This window comes from Ascidiella aspersa, chromosome 3, assembly GCF_963924565.1.
Source record: "Ascidiella aspersa chromosome 3, kaAscAspe10.2, whole genome shotgun sequence".
Taxonomy (NCBI): Eukaryota; Metazoa; Chordata; class Ascidiacea; order Phlebobranchia; family Ascidiidae; genus Ascidiella; species Ascidiella aspersa.
Genome location: NC_139449.1, coordinates 2094085 through 2115416, shown reverse-complemented (window position 1 = coordinate 2115416; position 21332 = coordinate 2094085). Strand labels below are relative to the sequence as shown.

Sequence of the window (21332 nt, the reverse complement as noted above, 5' to 3'; positions counted from 1 at the left end):
GGTTTCGCATTAGCTTAAGACGCGAGACCCAATTACATTTAAAAACACGCAGCTTTTGGACGGTGAGTTTAAACGCTGAAAAAACGAACAAAAAACGATATTATCACCTACGAAAAGGGGGGAGTCCGAACCCCCAAATCCCCCCCCCCTGGATACGCCACTGCATAGCAGCACACCAACCAATAACCATGTGAATTGCTAACAGTCGGCGCGCAACCAACTTAAACGACGATCCTAGGTTAAGAAACAAAATAAGCAATTGCATAAACTAGTTGGAACCTAATAGATACGAGCCGTGTATTTGAATTGTTTTCTCAATTTTCCCAAACCAAAAATTCTTAATAAATTAAAAAAAGTAAAACTGCGAAACAATTTTGGGTCGCTACCCATGGATTGAGAAACACTGCAATAGTTGTAATCGCGCTGGGGAAATTGCCGGGCTTGTAATAGATAGATTGTAGGGTGATGCCAAAATCTGCCGGTAAAAAAACAACCAAAAGGAATGACCTGTACGAGGGTAAACCATATACATAACCAAAATAACGAGGAAAATTGTATGTTAAAAAGATATGAGGAAATAAATATGCTGTTACCAGGCATAGTATACTCAAAAAAGCGAGACTTAAAAACATTTTTTTTCATCGTTCCGGTAGGAAAATTATCCTATTTTCTCCCCTGCCTAGTTGTGACGTAATTTTGTGACGCCATCTTTGAATATTTTACTGCGTTAAAAAAAAAAAAAAATTCCAATTATCGTTTTAGTATAAAAAATAACTTTCACCCCAGACTTGAACGTAACACTTACCAAAGCGCCAAGTGCGCCGCTGCCAAAAGCGCTGACTTGGAATGCCAGGATTGACATGATGAAAACAATTGCAACCACGAGGTACCAGGAGTAGTCGATTGAAAATGAGGAAAGCCAGTAGAGTCTGGTTGTAACACCAGATACACGAAGCTGGGTGTTGATCTTCAACTGTAAAGAAGAAAAAAATGTTTATTTTCGCACAAGTGTTGTTATGACTTGACTTCCCTAAGTCCCAGTTTAAAATTAAATTGACTTGTTAAGAAAAAATGGGCTATTTCGTACCACTGTTGAAATGACTCAAGTGTCTTGACTTGAGTGCGCTTAAGTCACTGTTTTTAAAAGATTGGACCTAAGCCTTTGGGGCAACATGACTTGACTTAAGTTGGGTGGGCAAAATGACTTGACTTGAGTATTTAAACTAAATGACTTGACTTACATTTAAGTCATTTTGTCAAATATTTGGGAATTACATTAAGGGTTTTTTATTAAAATTTGCCCGAGTTTACCAGATTTAATAGTTAAACGTTTTACTTTTATATAGAGTTAGCTCCACCAGGCAACATATCAATAACTATAAATCGCTCTTCTGGTGTAAACAAAGTATAAACCGACGTTTCGGCAGCAGATACCAGCTGACCTCAGCAAGGTTAATAATTAAAACGAGAGTGCGTTAGCCATCTTATATACTGAGAAGTAAAAAATTGAAAAAACCTAGATTAAAATTAATAATTCTAGACGTCGCTGAAGTATGCGATAAGCTGTGACGCGCCGGAGTCTTTTTACTTTTATGTCAATAACACGACTTGAAGTTGACTTGCTCATAATTAACAGACTTGAATTGGCTTAAGCTATTTTTCAAATGAGTTGACTGGGACTTTACTTACAACCAGACTTGGGCAACTAGATTTATTTTATCTTTTTAAAATTAGATTAGAATTATAATTTGATCGTTTTGAGTTTTCTCAAATTAGGTTAGAATTAGTATTACCGAATTCCTAAAAAAAAAAAAAATTTCAACTAGAATCACATATAATGATTTACATTCAATTTAATTTAATCGCAAATTGTTCTTATAAGAACGCAAATGATAAATATGTGTGTGCTAATTTTATGCCGTTTTATGCTTTTTAGACTGTAAAAAGTACATAAAATTCGTTGTAATCAAAGAGTTCGAATTGAATTTATGTTAGCTGAGAGACTAAAAATTGGTTAACTGAGAGACTAAAAATTTGTTAGCTGAGAGACTAAAAATTGGTTAACTGAGAGACTAAAAATTGGTTAGCTGAGAGACTAAAAATTGGTTAGCTGAGAGACTAAAAATTGGTTAACAGAGAGACTAAAAATTGGTTAGCTGAGAGACTAAAAATTGGTTAGCTGAGAGACTAAAAATTGGTTAGCTGAGAGACTAAAAATTGGTTAGCTGAGAGACTAAAAATTGGTTAACTAGAGACTAAAAATTGGTTAGCTGAGAGACTAAAAATTGGTTAGCTGAGAGACTAAAAATTGGTTAGCTGAGAGACTAAAAATTGGTTAACTGAGAGACTAAAAATTGGTTAGCTGAGAGACTAAAAATTGGTTAGCTGAGAGACTAAAAATTGGTTAGCTGAGAGACTAAAAATTGGTTAGCTGAGAGACTAAAAATTGGTTAACTGAGAGACTAAAAATTGGTTAACTGAGAGACTAAAAATGCCGTTGGACAAAGTAGATTTTTTGGAAAAATCTGAATTAGATTAGAACTAGAATTATCTAGTTGTACAAGTCTGCTTACAACACTGGATGTGTGTGGTAGAATTTTGCACAAACAACAGAAATTTTCCGAGTAAACGAACTGTTTATCTTTATCAACCTACCTCTCTTTCTTGTACTGGGTTAATAGCTCCGAAGGTGAGGGTCAGTAGCAAAGCCATACCAGCCATCATTGAACCCCCGAGCAAACCTCCACTGAAAGATATACTCCGCTCTGAACATGTTCAATATGTCTCGTTTATTTAAGTGCAAAATTTTACCTTTATTCTGTCGGAGTAGGGATGTCTGATAAATGACATTTTATCTATACTCTGGACAGGTTTAATATTGCAAGATTTCGAGGCTATTTTACTATACAACTACAGGGTTGCCGCACAGTTTTATTAAAAAATTTAAGAAATTTTTTAGACTTTTCAAAGGAATTTACAGCCTTTCAAAGACCTAAATTTGGGTCGCTTGACGTATTTTTAATATATTTTGAAACCAAAACAGTCTAAATGCAGTGGTCAACAGTCAAGACAATAAAAAATGTTAAAAAAATGATTTTTTTCCGGTCTTGGGCGTTATTATTTAAAGTGCATGACGTACCCTGAGCGGGCCACCTCTTGTTGTAGGTTGTGATGGTAGGTATGGACTGGTTGTATGAGGAGAGGGATGCCGATCCTATGGTGTTCAGCAAAGCTGGGAGGGAATGGACGCCATTGGTGTTGTACAGCGCAACGTAGTTCAACTGGAAAAAGGAAGAATTAAAAAGGTTATTTAGACCAGTGCTCCTTAAACTTTTTTAGTTTTGTTTACCCCTAGCATCGATTTCCAGATTATCGGATCTGTTAATGATCACTTTAGCTAATAACTAAGTAAACAAGGTTATTGTTAAGTAGACCAGCCGGTTTAATTCTATCTGGCGGTGGAAGTTTCACCTCTCTAAAAAAGACTCAGGACTCGACGGAGTCGGTTTGTTTTGCTGGAGTCCGACTCAACAACCGGGACTCAAGTGAGACCTCGTATTGAGTAAAACTACCGGAGCCCAGAGTCCGACGTGCGCATGCGCAGTATCAACTTTTAGAACTGATATGGCGGCCAAGTGGAATTGTAAAGGTGGAATAACATAACAGTGGATATTTTCCAACCATGTATTGTGGATGTATGGATTATATGACACTCTTAGGAGTGAATTGATTTATATACAGTTTATTCATTTACTTAAAATGGCGGAATACAGGCTGTTGAGTCGGAGTCGGACTCAGGACTCGACAAAATCGCACATTTGACCGGAGTCAGAGTCGGACTCGGGTTATTTTTAACCAACTTCACAGCCCTGCTTTCACCAAATGATCTCAAAAAACGGTTTTTAATACTTTAGTCACAAAGTTACTTGACTTACCTTGGTAGCTGTGTACTCCAACATATCTGATGCCAATTGGTTTTTGGCGTCGATTAGGTTCGTTAGATCGTTCATTTCCACAATTTTGTTGGTGATTTGGCTCAAGAAAAAATCCAGCGAGGAACCTATAGAAAAAAAAAATGGATAAACAAAGTCTATAAGGTGATATTTTTTTACGTGCAATGGCCATTGAATGCGTCTATTTTACATTCGTTGTTGTAACTTATTTAGGTGGAAAAATTCTTTAAACTAAGTATAAAGTATTTTTCAATACATTGACTAGGTTTGTCCGATACTTTACACTTTATTCCAAGTCCGATATTTTGGACAAAAAGTATCGCGATCCCATACCAAATGACGTCACTATTGTGCTATGCAAGCAAAAAAGAAAAAATTAAAACGTTCAAAGGCATTATTTTATCATTAGGCAGCCATTTACTTTTGTGGCAGAAGTTTAGTTACATCCAGGTAGTAACATACTTTTAGAAAAATTTACTTTTTAAGGAATAAACCAATGCGTTGGATAACATACCATAGCTAAAGTACACCGAAAGCTATTGCAGACTCACCGAATCTGTCGATCATTGATGCAAGCAGGACAGGCGAGAAAAACAACTGGCCTGCAGTGAGGTTCGAACTCACGACCTCCGGTCAAGCCGGGACCGTCACTCTACCAACTGAGCTATGCAGGCTCAGAGAGGAGCGAGTCGAGAAACAACCATACGCCAATGATGTTACAACCTGTTAGTACGAGCAACCTCGTTGAAGGGGATTCACAGTACCATATCATTTATTCAATGAAACATGCACATATATGTGTGTTAATAACTGAGATCTAGCCCTTCTGAAGCTGCTTTTTGCCAACGATTACGGTGAGTCTGCGATGGCTTTCGGTGTACTAATTATACGTAAGCCGTAGTCGTTGGTCAAAAAGCAGCTTCGAAGGGCTAGATCTCAGTTGTTAACACACATATGTGTGAATGTTTCGTTGGACCATAGCTAACGTTCCAATCTTAATTTCGTATCAGATTCGCAACCGACACCACCCTAGTATCGGACGAGTACCGATACTACCGCTAACAATCGGTTATCGACTCCGAGATTATCGGACATTCCTAGTAGCCAAACCACACATGGTGATACGGAGACATCCTATTAATTACATTTACATTGGCTATTGTCTTACTTATGTTAAGTTGACTTATAATCTGATTTGAAAAAGCAACAAAACCTTCTACTGTTCAAGAGTGGTTAAACACGTAGGAAAATATTTGTACGTCTAACAACAACCTCCAGCCATTATCTTAAGAATTATTCCAAACGTTCGAAATGCTTTCTACTTCTGTATTGACTTTAATATTCATTCTAAGTCTAAGTACAATCTCCAGCCATTATGGTAAGACTTATTCGAAACGTTCACAAAATGTTACTTAATTCGGTGTGGGCTTTTACGAAAAATTAAACTTATTTTTTTCTATAATAAATTCGAGCTTTAACTTTATGTTTAGTTTATTACCTCGGCCAGAAAAAAACACAATGTTAAAGCAACTTTAACCTGCTCACCGGTCGAGTTCTTCATGAGTAGAGTCGAGTTGTAAGCTGAGGGGTTGATGTCCACTAGGGGGGGATCGACCGTACTGTCGGAGGGGACCGTGATGCTCATCACTGCGCATGCGCCAACTGAACACCGAAAATTTGTCGTTATTTGATGAGTCATGTATTGGCACAGTGGTTCAAATTTTTTTTTGCGACGCTATTTAAAAAAATGTTGGACTTTTTCACAAATTTTACTAAATGTTAAACCAAAGCCGATTTATTATTTTTTTTTCTTTGAGAATCTTAATCTTTTGTGCCTTTATAATGTAAAACTTCGAATAGAAATGTCCTGGGATAACATTATTGATAAGCATTAAACAACCGCAATTTACTTTAGAAAGGGAAAAAATCTAACAAAAAAACAACAAATTTTAATGCAGATAAATAATTCAGATATGTACCTTTCAGCGGTAATGGGTTCATTTCATACTCGTAGAATCCTAATTAACTTGTACGGAATACAAATATTCGATTTTGAACCCGTTAATTTCTAAAAATACTCGTTAATTAAGCATACTAGTCGCGAATCTAATTAGCGGCGCCTTACAACGAGACCGGTATGAAGTATTTTTAAAAGTTTAAATCGATCTGTTTTATTTTTGACCCTGTTGTAATCGGCTATTGCTATGGCTATTCCCACTGAGGTTGCCACTCTTTGGCCTTTCGTTGGCCCTACCCCCCGATCTCTCATTTTGTGTATTCTGGTTTCTGGTCCAAGTTTGTTTTTTTTGGAAACAGGTGGGAAATACATAAATTGCAGTAGATTACATTTATTCAACAAAACATTCACACATTTGTGTGTTAACAACTGAGATCTAGCCCTTCTGAAGCTGCTTTTGACCAACGATTACGGCTTACATATCATTAGTACGCCGAAAGGCAATACAATGGCTTAAATGGCTTTCGGTGTACTACATTATATTATGTAATTAAATAAAATAATGTGTGTTTGTTACGACTAAAAAGTAGTTGAAAAAAGACTTTATTGTTATCAAAACTTAATATGACATTAATAAAAACTAAGTTTTTTTTCTTGGATAGTCCTTTGTGCAACCCCAGTTTAAGTACCCCTGAACTAGCGGCGACTTACTGACGAGTCCGATAGGCAGTATGAACCCAAAGAACACAGCACCGGGATTTCGGATGTAGACGAGGAACATTCTCCACAACATCGCTTTGTAGATCGAAAACCAATTCCTTTCACCGCCCTGGAAAAGTGTTTTTAACAGGTTTTAGTTGATATTTATATGGACCGAAAATTTATTTTCGGGACATATCTTGTTTTTGCCGCTATTCTTTTTTGGTTTCCTTTGGTTTCCTATGGTTTCCTATGGTTTCCTATGGTTTCCTATGGTTTCCTATGGTTTCCTATGGTTTCCTATGGCATGTTTCAGACCGAATTTTGTTCGAAGCTTTATAGAAAAAGTAGACATCGTAGAACCTTCAAATTTTAAGACATGGCGTAGAGTGGTATGTAGGTGCTTTGTAGAATTTTATGAGGCTGCACCCCCAGGAACCTTTGCTTAGGGGGCAAAAACCTGAAATATTGCGTTTTAGCTCTCTGTAGCTAACGACTGCCATCTAGCAGCAGAAAAACTTTCATACAAAATTCGTTAATATTCGCTTGCTTTGTCCAGTTTGTGAAGTGACGAAGCGACTGACGCCTGCTGCGCTTTATTGTCCCGCTCGTGAGACTTTCATTGTGCGAAGTGACTCGTCCAAAACTGGACACGTGCGACTTGCATTTTATTCCTATTAACATCATTACTATGATCAAATATGCAAAATTTATAAAATTTAAACGTTCAACTAATATTTATGTAAAACAGATTCACAATAGGACAAATTCTCTTATATGAACTTTTAAATTTCCAGCGTCCTGCTGGTAAGTTATACCAATTAAAAAGAAATTAAGTAAACCAAACAGTTTTTTCGGTTAATAACAATATTTTATTGTTCCTGGCCAGAAAAGTGCCAAAAAATTGAAAATCTTTTTAAGCAAAAAAAAGAAAAAAATAAGTTTTTCCTTTTTAAAAAAATTCGGATTTTTTTCCGTAAAACCTACTAAAATGTTTCTTTAAATCTCAGCAAAATTTTTTCCATACATATGGCACTAACCTCGGAATCTCTTGGATTAAATGCGGAGTTTGAAGGAACTCGTACAGCGACCGACTCCGTCCTATTCTCATTTGTTCCGTACCCGGAGTTTGTAAAACCAACAGCCGCTGAACTTAGTGGCTTCTGTAATGATGAATCGGTCGGTAGGAGGGGCCCTGGGTGGGGTGAAGAAAAATTTAGTTGCTAGTGATTTTAGATTCAAGTTATTTGCAAATTAACAACTTAATTAAGTCATAGACAAGTCATGTGCAAAATGAGTTTGGGTAAGTCCCAGTCAGCTATTTGTAGAATGACTTAAGTTGCAGTCAACTTATTTGTAAAATTACTTAAATCCCATTCAAGTTATTTACAAAATGACTCAAGTTATTTGCAAATTACCTTGAGTCACAACCAATCAATTATTTATATTAGACTTTATGTGGCAATAAAACGACGAACCTAGGCCCGCTTATTGTACGGCAGGCGAATCGCAAAACTTTGTGCTGCTATAAATAGTAAATAATTAAACCAGTAAAAGAAGGTGAATCATAGCAAAAAAACTCGTGGGGTATCTCTTAAACTGAGCGATTTGTAAACAAAGACCTTCGAGTTAAAATCACCTAGGACTGCTGTCTTCTTACAGAATAATATGGCATGTTTGCACACTTGTTAAAAGGAACTTTATGTCAGACTTGAACAACTAGATAATTCTAGTTTTTTAAATCAAAGAATTAGAGCGAAATGCGGCTAATTCTAATCCAAATTAATTTGTGAATTTGGTGCTCTAATTGTAGTGCAATCTAATTGTTAATTTAACTAAAAATGCTAGTTTGTCCCACGGCATTTTTGGCCACTTAGTCAAAACAAAGAAAATCTTATAAAAATGAAATGCAAAATTAAATTGAATGAAAGAAATTAAATTGAATGAAAGTTAAACTACTTTAACAAGTAATGAAAAAAGGCGACAGTAAAAATTTCGAACATTATCTTAATTATTTTTTCTGAACATTTACCAACGCCCAACAAAACGATTAGAAAGATTATTATATTACTTTGCTAAATAACTAAAAAGGTCGATTACGGAAATTTCGAAATCGTGATTTTGCCAATCTATAACAATAGTCGTGTGAAATTCACCATTTTAAAACTACCAAAATTTTTTTTAGTGACGTCTTATTCTGTTTATTCGAAATTCATGGTTGTGTTAAATCCGTCAATCAATGGGGTTAGAGAGGGTCATCTGTCAATCAATAGGTTGAAAAGGGGCTAGCTGTCAATCAACGTGGTTAGAGAGGGTCATCTGTCAATCAATGGGGTTGGGGAGGGTCCAACTGTCAATCAATAGGTTGGAAAGGGGCTAGCTGTCAATCAACGTGGTTAGAGAGGGTCATCTGTCAATCAATGGGGTTGGGGAAGGGCCAGCTGTAAATCAATAGGTTGGAAAGGGGCTAGCTGTCAGCTGTCAATCAATGGGGTTAGAGAGGGTCATCTGTCAATCAATAGGGTTGGGGAGGGTCATCTGTCAATCAATAGGGTTGGGGAAGGGCCAGTTGTAAATCAATAGGTTGGAAAGGGGCCAGCTGTCAATCAATGGGGTTGGGGAGGGACCAACTGTCAATCACTGTGGAGTCGCGTGAAATTCACCAAAACGCAACGAATTTTGAGTCAAACTTTTATTTCCAACCCAAGCAAAAAAAAACGCCTAAATCTCGAATAACGCGCATTCCATATCCACTGTTACGTCACACACCCACCATTGTCAGCGTCGCTCGCGTCCTCATCAGCTTCGTCTTCTTCCCCGATCTTAAGGAAAACCTCCTCCAGAGTTGTCATGGAAACGCCGAAGCTCTGTACGTTCAGTTTCTCACCGTTCTCCTCCAAATCACGGAACAAGTCTTAGGGAATAGAAAAAAGTGTTTTTATTTCTATTAACCCTAGTTTTTTTCTTTTTTTTCTGTTTTTTTTATTTATTTTTATATTTTGTGTTTATTGAATTTCAGTTTTGTCGCCGTTTTACTTCAAACTCGAAACAAGTCTGTGAAATAGAAATAAGGGTTGCAGTGAGGATTTTTTAAATATCTTTAAATTTTTTCTACTTTTTTTAAAAATTTTATTGTCGATTTTTTTTGCTTATTTTTTCTTCATTTTGTGTTAATTTTATTTATTTTAGACTTTTTTAAACTTAGTTGGTTTGGATCTACGCAAACAGAAGCGGAATAGGGATGTTTTTTACTTTTTTTATCAACTAAAAATTGTTGAATTTCAAAATATAATTCTTTTGCTTCATTGTTTCAATTTTTACCGTATTCAATATCTTTTGTTTAAAGTTTAATTAATTCAAATTTGTCCTGAATTAATATTTTTAAATTTTCAAAGTGCAACGTTTTTTTTTTTGCGATCTTAAATTCTTCATTTATCCAAAAAGTAATAGCGCTAAAAATTAGAAGAATTGAAACAAGTATTTTCCCTCCATTACTAAGTGATCAACATTCAACGAACAAAAACGCCAGAGCTGAGGAGTCGGCTTAAAAAATTCGCGTCCTGATTCCCGCTTAGGAAAAAAATTCGCTTCCTGATTCCCGCTTAGGAAAAAAATTCGCGTCCTGATTCCGACTCCGACTCTACAGCTTGTAAATAACAGCCTGAATATACAGCAATCCAATCATAGCGGAGTCATATAATCATCCACACACAATACATGGTTGGAAATATTACGCAATATGCTTTTTTACCTTTAAAATTTAGAATTAAACATCGCCTTTACAATTTACAGTTTGCTTATTAGTTTCGAAATTTGGTACTGCGCATGCGCACGTCGGATTTGGGACTCAAGTATTTTTAAAGTCCCGAGTCCGACTCCAGCCAAACTAACCGACTCAGGCGAGTCTTGAGTCCGTTGAGTCCCGGTTTTGATTCCTAACCCCTGATTTGAGGTTTTCTAAGATTTTTAAAAATATATAAATATATGTTTACATGTTTTTTAAATATGTTTACATGTTTTTTTATATTTAATTTTTTTAATTTTATTTTGAATTTTATTTTTAATTTTTTTCTTTGGTTTCGCCTTACTTTTAGTTTGCTTAAATGCACGTATTAGGATTACTGTTCGGAGAACGTTTTTTGTTTATTTTGTAAATGAAAAATTGTTCAATTCGAAAATTACTGCTTTGCTTCATCCAAATTGTTCCATTTTTTCCGGTCTTTAAAATATTAAAAAAAATATGTATTTACTTAACCCGTAACTTACCGGCAAAGTTAGCTACTTGTGCAAGTGGTAGAGTGTATCCCAGCTCGAACCCGATTGACCTCTGTAGTTCCGCACCAGACACGTGCGAATGAACACAAGCAGTGATTGGTTCATGGTTGCTGCTCGATTTGGCAACCACTCTGCAATAAATAACAAATAATAACATTTCAGGGTTGTCACACAATTGAATATTTGTAGGTTTTTTTGTGAGAAGACCTAAAATTGTATCGTTCGTCGATTTTTTAATATAATTTAAAAACAATTTTTTTTAATATAATTTAAAAACAAAACAGTATTGATTGCCATTACAAGGTTGACACACAATTTTATGAACAACATTTGAAGACATTTAAAGCAATGATGAATGGATGGTTGAACGATTTTAAAATATAATTGGAAAACACCAAAAACGGTTTAAATGTCATGGTCAACAGTCAACATTATGAAAACACAATTATTTTAATTGAATATTTCTAATTGATCACAATCCCACAATGATGATCAACAAATAATAACATTACAGGGTTGCCACATAATTTATGAATAAAATCAAAAAAACAGTATTTGAAAGAAAATTTGTAGTTTTTTATGTAGGAAGACCTAAAATGGGTTTGCTTAACCGCTTTGTACTTGCGCTACGTATAATATTAGAAACTAGACGGGGGTGCGGTTGTTGTATATTTTGTAGGGGGCATATTTTCAGGGCTTAGTGTTTATTTTTATTTTGTTTTAATTTTTTTTTTAAACTGATTTTATTTATTTATTTATTTATTTTTTCAATTTTTTTTTTTCATATTCATTTTTTAATTTTTATTTTTTATTTTATACTTTTATTTTTTAATATTTTGTATTTTGTTTTGTGCATTTTATATTATATATTTCATATTTTGTTTTTCATTTTCCTTAACTTGTTTCTGCAAGCAAAAACAGATATGGGCCGAAAACTTCCCCACTTTGATGCGAAAGGGGTTCAAATATGGCGTAGTATTTGGAAACATATATTTGATATATAGAATTTACGTAGAAAATGTGTATGGCCATTTTATTACATTTTGGCCAGCTTACGTGTTTGAAAAGCAAATATTATCATTCTCCTAAAGACTTAAAATGGTTTAACGCCTATGGTTTGCAATAACTTTTACTCGGTAATTTTTACCATGGCTTGGTCCGAGCAATCACTGTTAAAACAAACTTTAAATCTGTAGCAAACAATATGAAACACACTATTATGTGCCTAATACGCAAACTATTAAATCGAAAGTTTTGCTAGATGTTTAGGCCTGATGTTGGTAGTATGCTGGTTGGAGCAAGATGCACGACAGGTGCTAACAGAGAGGCGTACACTGCCTTAAGATTTCGCATTTAAACTCGCGGCGGTAAATACACCCTATTGACACTTGATTATTAGGCGAAGCTTATCGCGAAGTTATTGGTCGCCCGAAAAAAAGCTAACGCCGCATTTAAAGCAAGCATTGTAAATATGTCGCCGATATTCTGCCTTGAACATCTCTACTCGCAATGCTTCCCTCCGTTAATTGTACGGTGGGTGAAACTTTATTCACGGCCTTACCTCTTTGTATATTACCGCGACAATACGATGAAATACGATTTGGATAATATTTGCTATTTGCACCTGTATAGTATGTTACTCCAATCCAACATATCAATACACAATTTCAAGTTGTGTAGGCCTGGTGTTGATATGTTGGATTAGAGTTACCACCAGATTTCGCATTTAAATTTGCGGCGGTAAAATAAGTTGTTTCTTAAAAGCATTAAGTAATTTTACTAAAGAGAAGCCTCGTTTTAAAATGCAAGTCGCACGAGTCCAGTTTAGGACGTGCCACTTCGCACAATGGTCTCACGCGCGGGACAATAAAGCCCAGCAGGCGGTAAGTCGCTTCGTCACTTCACAAGCTGGACAAAGCAAGCGAATATGAACGAATTCTGTATGAAAGTTTTTCTGCTGCTAGATGGCAGTCGTTAGCTAGAAAGTGCTAAAACGCAATATTTCTGAAGGTTCTACGATGTCTACTTTTTCTATAAAGCTTCGGACAAAACTCGGTCTGAAACATACCATAGGAAACCAAAAAAGAATAACGGCAAAAACAAGATATGTCCCGAAAATAAATTTTCGGCCCATATAAATAGCGGCAAAAACAAGATATGTCCCGAAAATAAATTTTCGGCCCATATAAATAGCGGCAAAAACAAGATATGTCCCGAAAATAAATTTTCGGCCCATATAATTATGACATTGGTTTAAAAGCAAACACAAGATTTTGAAAAATAATACAGTTTTTTTTTAGTAATTTCAATAAAACTATCAAAACAACGAAATTCGAGAGAAGCAAAATGTATCGGCAGCCTTCACCCAATCAGTATAACATTATGAATAAAAAATTTATAAAAATATTTTAAAAACAAAACAGTATTAATGCAATGGCCAGCATAATTCAAACACAATTTTCTAATTGATTAATAACATCACTTTCAAGAAACAAAATTGAACTTAGAAGCAACGACTTTTTTTATTAAGCTTTGGTGTCCAAAAAGAAAATTGTAGAAAACTATTTTTATGAGGATGTAAAATACATGACTATAGATATAATTTTAATAGAAAACCTGTTTGGAAGAAATTTGGGAAACCAATATTTGTCCCCCTTTGCAAATAAATTGAAAAACATTAAGGAGATTTTAAGCTTCAAAAACTTTTTGACAGCCCTGTAATACTAAACAATTCAATTATGACTCAAACAAGCAAACAAGCAAACAATCAATTTTGAAGGTATTTCTTTTACGATTCGATATTATCAGACCCCCAAAGCATTGCCTTTTGCACTAAAGCTATGCAGCAACTTACCCGAGATGGTAACCGACTCCGTACTTGTTTTTGAGGAAAAGTGAAGAACCAACGCAACGAAGCCTTCCTCGACTAATCACAGCTTTGCGATCTATACAAGAAAAAAATACAATGCACTTAAACGTATTCCTTGTATACAGAATCCTTGAGGATCATTTTGGCGTAATTTTTAGTTTCTTGGGTTGCAAGTCAAATTTTTGGCGTGAAAATAAGTTTATAAACAGACTGAAAATGTGCGAATTGCGCTTATGTAAACCAAAAAATTAAAAACTTTACTCTTTTAAATAAAGTATTTAAGTAATTTGTATCATTTTGATAAAAAAACGGATTTAGAAACTCACACTAAACCATGTACAATGTTTTCAAAAAAGTTAGCTCAACAAATGGCGTACAGGGGCGTATCCAGAATTAAAAAAGGGGGGGTCCCGAATTTTCAACTTGGGAATTCCCCACTTTTTTGTCTGACGTTAATGACGTCAAAAAATAGTGACGAATATGACGTCATAAAATAGCGATTGTGATAACGTCATAAATAATACCGCTTAGTGTGCAATCGTTAACTTCAGGAGTAAATCGAAAACAAGACCGTGAAAGATATGTGATTGATTTTGGTAGATCCATGTACGGGACTAGGCTAAATTACAAGCACGTCTTTCGCCACCTGCAGTACTAAACGGAGATCGTTTTTCCGGGTGTTATTCGACTAGCACAACATAAAAACGCCAGTAAAAATAGTTCTAAAATCAGTGTTGTTAACCTTTTTAAGAGAGGGCACACCTGGCGAGCGAGCGCGATTTTTTTTTGATATAACGGCATTTCTTTTAAATTTATTGCAAGTTTTATTACATTGCCGAAACTAAAAAAATAAAAAAATATGTCCAATATTTTTGAATACGTTTTCCATTTGTCCGCGACGCACTTGGCAGCCCTCCATGGCGCAACGGTAAAGCAGCGCTGTTCAAAAACAGCATTAAAATGTAAACAAAACGGACGCATTAAAGTCATTCGCGCGAAGCGCAAAAATTTTTCGCACTTACGTCGTTAAAATAGTCGAAAATGATTTGAAATGGCAAACTGCGAAAAACATCAGCACCGCCTAACTCGACGTTATAAGCGAGAAAAAGGCGGAGGCCGCTTGATTTATTAATTGTCGAAACACACACTTGCTACTCAGCCAACCTGAACGAATAAGGAAATGCGAGAGAAAAAATATCCTGCGTTTACGGTCGACCAAACAAGAAACGAAAAACGGCGTTTTGCGTTTGATTTTGGTTTCGCATCAGCTCAAGACGCGTGACCCAATTACATTTAAAAACACGCAGCTTCGGACGGTGAGTGTAAACGCTGACAGAAACGAACAAAAAACAATATTGTCCCTTACGAAAAGGGGGAGGGGGTCCTAACCCCCAAGCTAATAACGACGTACCACCAACCAGTAAAATAAGTGTTTACCATTTAATATACGACGTATTACCAAAGAAAAACTACTTATTTAAACAAACTACGTTACAAAGCAAGCTTTACCAGCCAAGATATCAGCTTCGTCCATAAAGTGCGTGGTTAGCAGAGTAATCCTCCCTTCTTTACGGGATCGAAGTACGTCCCATAGTTTGTTACGGGAGAAGGGATCCATACCAGCTGTTGGTTCATCAAGGATCAGAATCTAAAGCACAAGAAAAACTCAAAATTAAGGTGGTTTTTGACGTTTTTTACCAGTGGTGGCCGTATTTTATGGGTTCTTAGTACTTTTTAGCCCCCCCTAGCGAACATTTTGGTAAACATTACGTCACGAAACGTCATAAGAAAGGTCCGTGAGGTCATAATGAAAACCATGTGCAGCAAAATATGAGAATCTAAGTTATAATTTATACTTTATTGAATATATTTTTTAATAATTAAAATTTGAATAGCAGGAAGGGCAGAACTGTATGTTTGGAAATGTCCGATGTTATCGGATCGTGGTCGATACTCAATACCGATAACAAACTCTTAGATCCAGTAATTAACAAATTGTTCGGAATGTAGGCTGAATTATGATCTGTTACGGAATACATTTATCGATGGCGCCAGGTAAAACACAAGGTTGACCAATATCAACCGAAATTTCAAATCCGGTAAAGTATTTTAGCTCTAAAAAACAAGAATAATATAAGCAAAAAAATATTTTTAAAAAGTTTACAGAAAAAGGGGTAAGCGTCGCCCGTGGCCACTTGTTTTGCTGGCGTCTGACTCCCGCTTCAATTGGCCTTAGAATGGCCGCTGTAATGCCTAAGCCATGTTTTCAGAGTGCCGGCCAGTCTTATTTGCCAAATATGACGTAACTTTCGTGTCCTTTTTCTTCCTACGTATTGGCTATATACATGTCGTTTCTTAGCGGCTTTGAGTTTTTTCTAGAGAAGTCTTTTGCGAAGTCTTAGCCGACAGTCGCTGCAATAGGCGGTGGCTGTCTGTCTCACATTAACTTGAAAATAAATTTACGTTCACTAATGCTATTTGATAACGTTTTACTGCACATTGCAACAATATACTTTTGATTGGTATTCTAGTTGTGGTATTGACAGGTAGCATATCTGACCAGAAACCTTTGCAAACAACAAGGACTCGCGAGGTTGCGTCCCGCCGGGCAACTGTATGGGGTCAGGGGCCAAGCTCCAGTGCACAGGTTGCGGTGGGGCGTAACAGTAGATCGACATAATCTAGAATCTAGATTAGGACGTTTCTATACGAACCTGTATATCTTCAGTTAATGTGGCTGAGAAGCAAATCAAAGCTTCACATAAAAGGTGGAACGCAATTTTTATTACTGTGAATTCTTATTGTAAGTATACTTTTACTAAAATTTGTGCTAAACCTACAGATTGAAGCGAATGAATTATAATGCTGCAAATTCACTGAAAAACGAACAAAGTTTCTTTCAGTTTTGCATTTTTACGCAAATTTAAGCTGCCAAATTTGTGCTATTACCACCATAGAGTCAGCGGGGATGAATTATTTACATTGCTACGACATTGCGTTGCTAAAGCAGAATTTTAATTTAATAGTCGTAAAAACAAAAATTAATTTACGGAAAAATCTCTTCTAAGTTAACGATCATTTTTAGGAATAATGCTGTGTCTGCTATATTGGTTTCATTTCCTTTGATCTACTCTTCTGGCCTCTAATTGCAGTTTCCTCTTTACTAAAAAATTGACTTTTCAAATTAGAAACACATACGTTCGACCACAAACCATGACTGAACGTTCGATTCAAATGAAATCGGAACCTTACAATCCTACTTGTGGACGAACGGCGATACAACCATTGAGTATCGGCGCCGATTCGAAAATATCGCATATTCCTGGAAGCTAATGCGATACCAGAAAGAAATTATTTTTAGCAACATTATCATTTTGAAAAAAAACTTAAGCTGACGATGCAGGTGGGTGCGGACCGCGATATTTTTGTCCAAAATATCGGAGATCGGTATCAAAATAGAAAGTCAAGTATCGGAAATCACTACTTGTATGACGTTAAACTTTACAAAAAATCTAAAGCAACATTGACAATTAACGAACAGCAAAAAACACCCCTATTACAAGATTGCCACTGCAAAGGGTTACATTAATTACAACTGAGAGCACTCAGTACCTTTGGATCTCCCATCACAGCGATTCCCAACCGAAAGACTTAAGTCAAGTCAGTCATTTTTTCCAAAAGACTTAAGTCAAGTCAAGTAATTTAAAAACAGTGACTTAAGTCAAGTCAAGTAATTTGAAAACAGTGACTTAAGTCAAGTCAAGTAATTTGAAAACAGTGACTTAAGTCAAGTCAGTCATTTTTTCCAAAAGACTTAAGTCAAGTCAAGTAATTTGAAAACAGTGACTTAAGTCAAGTCAGTCATTTTTTCCAAAATACTTAAGTCAAGTCAAGTAATTTGAAAACAGTGACTTAAGTCAAGTCAAGTAATTTGAAAACAGTGACTTAAGTCAAGTCAAGTAATTTGAAAACAGTGACTTAAGTCAAGTCAAGTAATTTGAAAACAGTGACTTAAGTCAAGTCAAGTAATTTTGTCCAAAACAGCTACTAAGTGCACTTAGTCAAGTCATTGACTTAAGTCATTACAACTGAGAGCACTCAGTACCTTTGGATCTCCCATCACAGCGATTCCCACCGACAGTTTTCGCTTCTGACCTCCCGACAGTTTGTTGGCAAAAGTGTGACGTTGGTCTTCCAATCCAACCAACTTAATGGTTCGTTCGATCTAAACGAAAAAATGCGGTTTATATTAGAAACGTTGTAAGGAAATTTATAAAAAAATCCAAAGACATTTAGTGTTCAGAAAAAATGTAGACCAGCGTTGTAAACAAGTTTATTAAATGAATTCAAAAGACTTTTCAGAGAAATAAGGGCCGTAAATTACTATCGAGCATTAGTTTTTGAATCTAATTCGAAAACCAAACATGAATGTGATGGTCGACATGATTGCAAACAGATTTGTAATTGCTTTTTACCGGCAATTTTATAGATATAACTTAAGCTGGACATGAAATAAATTCAATGACTTTCCAGGCAATATTTGTAGGTTTTTAGTAACTTAAAATTAGATCGCTCACATTTTTTTGGATATAAGTCCAAAACCAAACAATATAAATGCCGTTAAAAACACAATCAAAAAAATTATTATTTTTTTAGCAGCAATTTATAAATACATGACTTAGGCTGAACATTAGGCTTGTTCAAAAAAACACTTTTTTGTCAACTTTCAGTGGGGACCCCCTGGAATTTGTTTGTGGGGTTTTAGACGCAACCTAGCAATTCCAAGGGGTCCCCACTGAAAGTTGACAAAAAAGTGTTTTTTTGAACAACCCTACTGGACATAGAACAAATCTAAAAAACGCCACGATCTAAATATTATGACAGCGAAGCTTGGGCCCCGATTCTATTCAGTGAACCTTTAAATCAACCAGGCATTCGTACGCTGTTTGAAATAATGGCATATATTAAAAAAAGTGATTTGGGAAAATAGGTTTAGGTGTTCATTAAAAAAACGTAGTTGTGCTAAAATGAGCTAAAATATACTGCAAAGCCAAATCAGGTAAACGCGAAATAAAACATAACAGATATGTCCAATTTTTGCATTCACGTTGTCAAAAATGGGGGGAAAATATAGCTTTAAATCAGTGTTTATCAACCTTATTTTCACGGCCATCCAAATACTAAGGGTAAGTATAACAACGAAACTTTGACGAGCAAACCTATATTTGCTGAACTATTATTATTAAATCAACAAAACATAATATAAAAGCGCAAACAAACGGTGCAAGCTAATAAGACCAAGTTTAAACGGCAGGGGTAAATAATAAGGTCACGTGATTGCGGTTCACACGTGATGTATCACGTGAACTCACGGCAAACAAATGAATCAATGATCGGCCAGAACACAATAAAAGTACTTTTGGACCAAAACCGCTATCGATTTTTGTGTTCAAAATCAGGGCTGGAGAGCCACAGTAAAACAATGTCGGTAAACAAATGAATAAATGGTCGGTCAGTTTATTTGCAGCCACGTTTTTGATTTTTGTCTTACAAAATGTTGGAGAAAAAGCTCAGAACCAATCTTAATAAACCTAACCATGTAAAGTACAGCAGTCGGCGACTTAACTAAATCAAACAGCACCCAATAATGGGTCGACACTAATATTGCGGTTTCACGTGAGCTCACGGCAAACAAATCAATCAATGATCGATCAGAACACAATAAAAACAAAATCAGACTAAAACCGCTATCGTTTTTTTAAGCCAGGGCAACGGAGCTACGTTAAAACATCATTGGCTCAAGCTCTGTAGCTGTAATTTTTTTAAAGATGCTTCAGCACAGGCTGATATAAGTTACCCTGCCCGACTAAAAAGTACAAAATTAAAAAACTGGTCTAAAATTTACACCACATTTCTTGCTTCAAATTAAAAAAAAAATATTTCTTTAAACCTCTGTAATACAAATTATTTTTGGCCCGGATTTGGATTTTGAAAACATTTTTTTACTGGTTAACAGATAGAAATCTCAAAATGAGCAAAACACATATATAAAGGTAAAATCAAGCTTCCCCGCTAAATTTAATACAACCTTTCTACACAACGACAAAACAAATATTTACCTTTACAAAAATCTTTAAAAAAAAATTATTATCCTTACTTTAAAAAAGAAACTGAAAAACAACCTATTTATCGTATATTTAGTATATATGTATATATTAGTTTTATTGGAATTTTTTTTAATTATTTTTAGTATTTTTTTACCTCTGCCTTTCCCTCTTTCCCACTGAGTCCCTTAATCCCTGCGAAGATGTTGAGATGTTCCTCCACTGATATTTGGTCGATGAGGATGTTGTGTTGGGGACATACACCGGTCATCCGACGTATCTCGGTCATGTGACCTGCATTGCTGACGTCATACCCGTACACTGTAGCACTACCGCTGGTTGCATCCGTGAAACCTGTAAAAAAGTGATTTTTGGGGTTATTTATTCATGTTTTAATCGACACTGTTGCACTACCACTCGTTGCATCAGTAAAACCTATAAATAAATTGATTTTTTTTTTAATCATGTTTTATCAGCGTGGTCCAACTACCAGGCCACACATGGCTACATTTTCCCTATTGAATTTTCTCTTTAGAGCAGTGTTATAATGAAGTCTTAAGGATTTGTTTTCAGATTACGTGACTAGACAGGCTTTTTGACGATAACACTGTAGCACTACCACTGGTTGCATCGAAAAGACACACAAAAAGTTATTTTTATTCTTAAAAAAAGGAAATCTCACCACAATTTAGCATTTTTTCGTAATTTAAGTAAGAAATATACCAATTCAGCTGTGTAGCACGAATTTTTGTTCGAAAAAATATCGTATGTGCACATGCTACGAGATGCAGACTGGATGAAAATATGGCGATTACACACAGTCATCAGACTCCAAACCTGTAAGTATGTTGAATAGCGTTGTTTTCCCGGCCCCGTTATGTCCGAGCAAAGCAGTGATCTGACCCTCGTATATGTCCATAGAGAAGTTTTTCACCGCCACAGTAGGCTCACTTTGCTTGGTCAGGATGCCATCAGAACTGTACACCTTGGTTATGTTTCGGATCCTGCGGGGAAAAATAAATATAAATTAATTAATATCTGTTTTGCTTAAATCAGGGTTCTTAAAACTTTTTTAACGCGGACCTCTGAAAAGACTAATAGACACAAAAGCGAGTTTTATATTTATTTTTTCACTAGAATAGTTTTGTATTTATTTTATTGAGAGGTTCTTCACTTTACACTTTTTTACCGCGGACCACGAAAAAATGTTTTGGTTCATAGGTGCAATGATCAGGATAAGCATAAAATTTTAAAGAGTTAGGTTACTGAGAAATTTTTACTTGGAAGTGAAAAACGTTGGATTAAAAAGATAAAATATTAACAAGATTTTGGGGGCGCTTCAATAATAGCACGAGAATCAGACTACAGGAAAATATTATTTTTGGAATCGTGGAATATTCATAAGAAGAGTAACACCATGAACGTCAAAACTGACGTGATGCTTTCTGCATGCTACAAGCACCTGCTGAAGGACT

At 35.6% G+C, this 21332-nt stretch overlaps 1 protein-coding gene across 1 annotated transcript in view; it reads right to left on the bottom strand.

Moving 5' to 3' along the window:
• The window catches only part of LOC146158064 (cholesterol transporter ABCA5-like), a 54204-nt gene that overhangs the window by 18630 nt on the left and 14242 nt on the right, over positions 1-21332 (bottom strand). Inside the window, exons 12-25 of the mRNA XM_083385650.1 lie at positions 20695-20861; positions 20015-20211; positions 17859-17978; positions 15263-15401; positions 13739-13829; positions 10876-11015; positions 9383-9523; positions 7650-7804; positions 6622-6739; positions 5499-5615; positions 3936-4060; positions 3140-3281; positions 2656-2765; positions 806-973 (exon numbers count right to left, since the gene is read on the bottom strand). Of these exons, the coding sequence (XP_083241776.1) occupies positions 806-973; positions 2656-2765; positions 3140-3281; positions 3936-4060; positions 5499-5615; positions 6622-6739; positions 7650-7804; positions 9383-9523; positions 10876-11015; positions 13739-13829; positions 15263-15401; positions 17859-17978; positions 20015-20211; positions 20695-20861 (1930 nt within the window). The remainder of the gene's footprint in view (positions 1-805; positions 974-2655; positions 2766-3139; positions 3282-3935; positions 4061-5498; positions 5616-6621; positions 6740-7649; positions 7805-9382; positions 9524-10875; positions 11016-13738; positions 13830-15262; positions 15402-17858; positions 17979-20014; positions 20212-20694; positions 20862-21332) is intronic.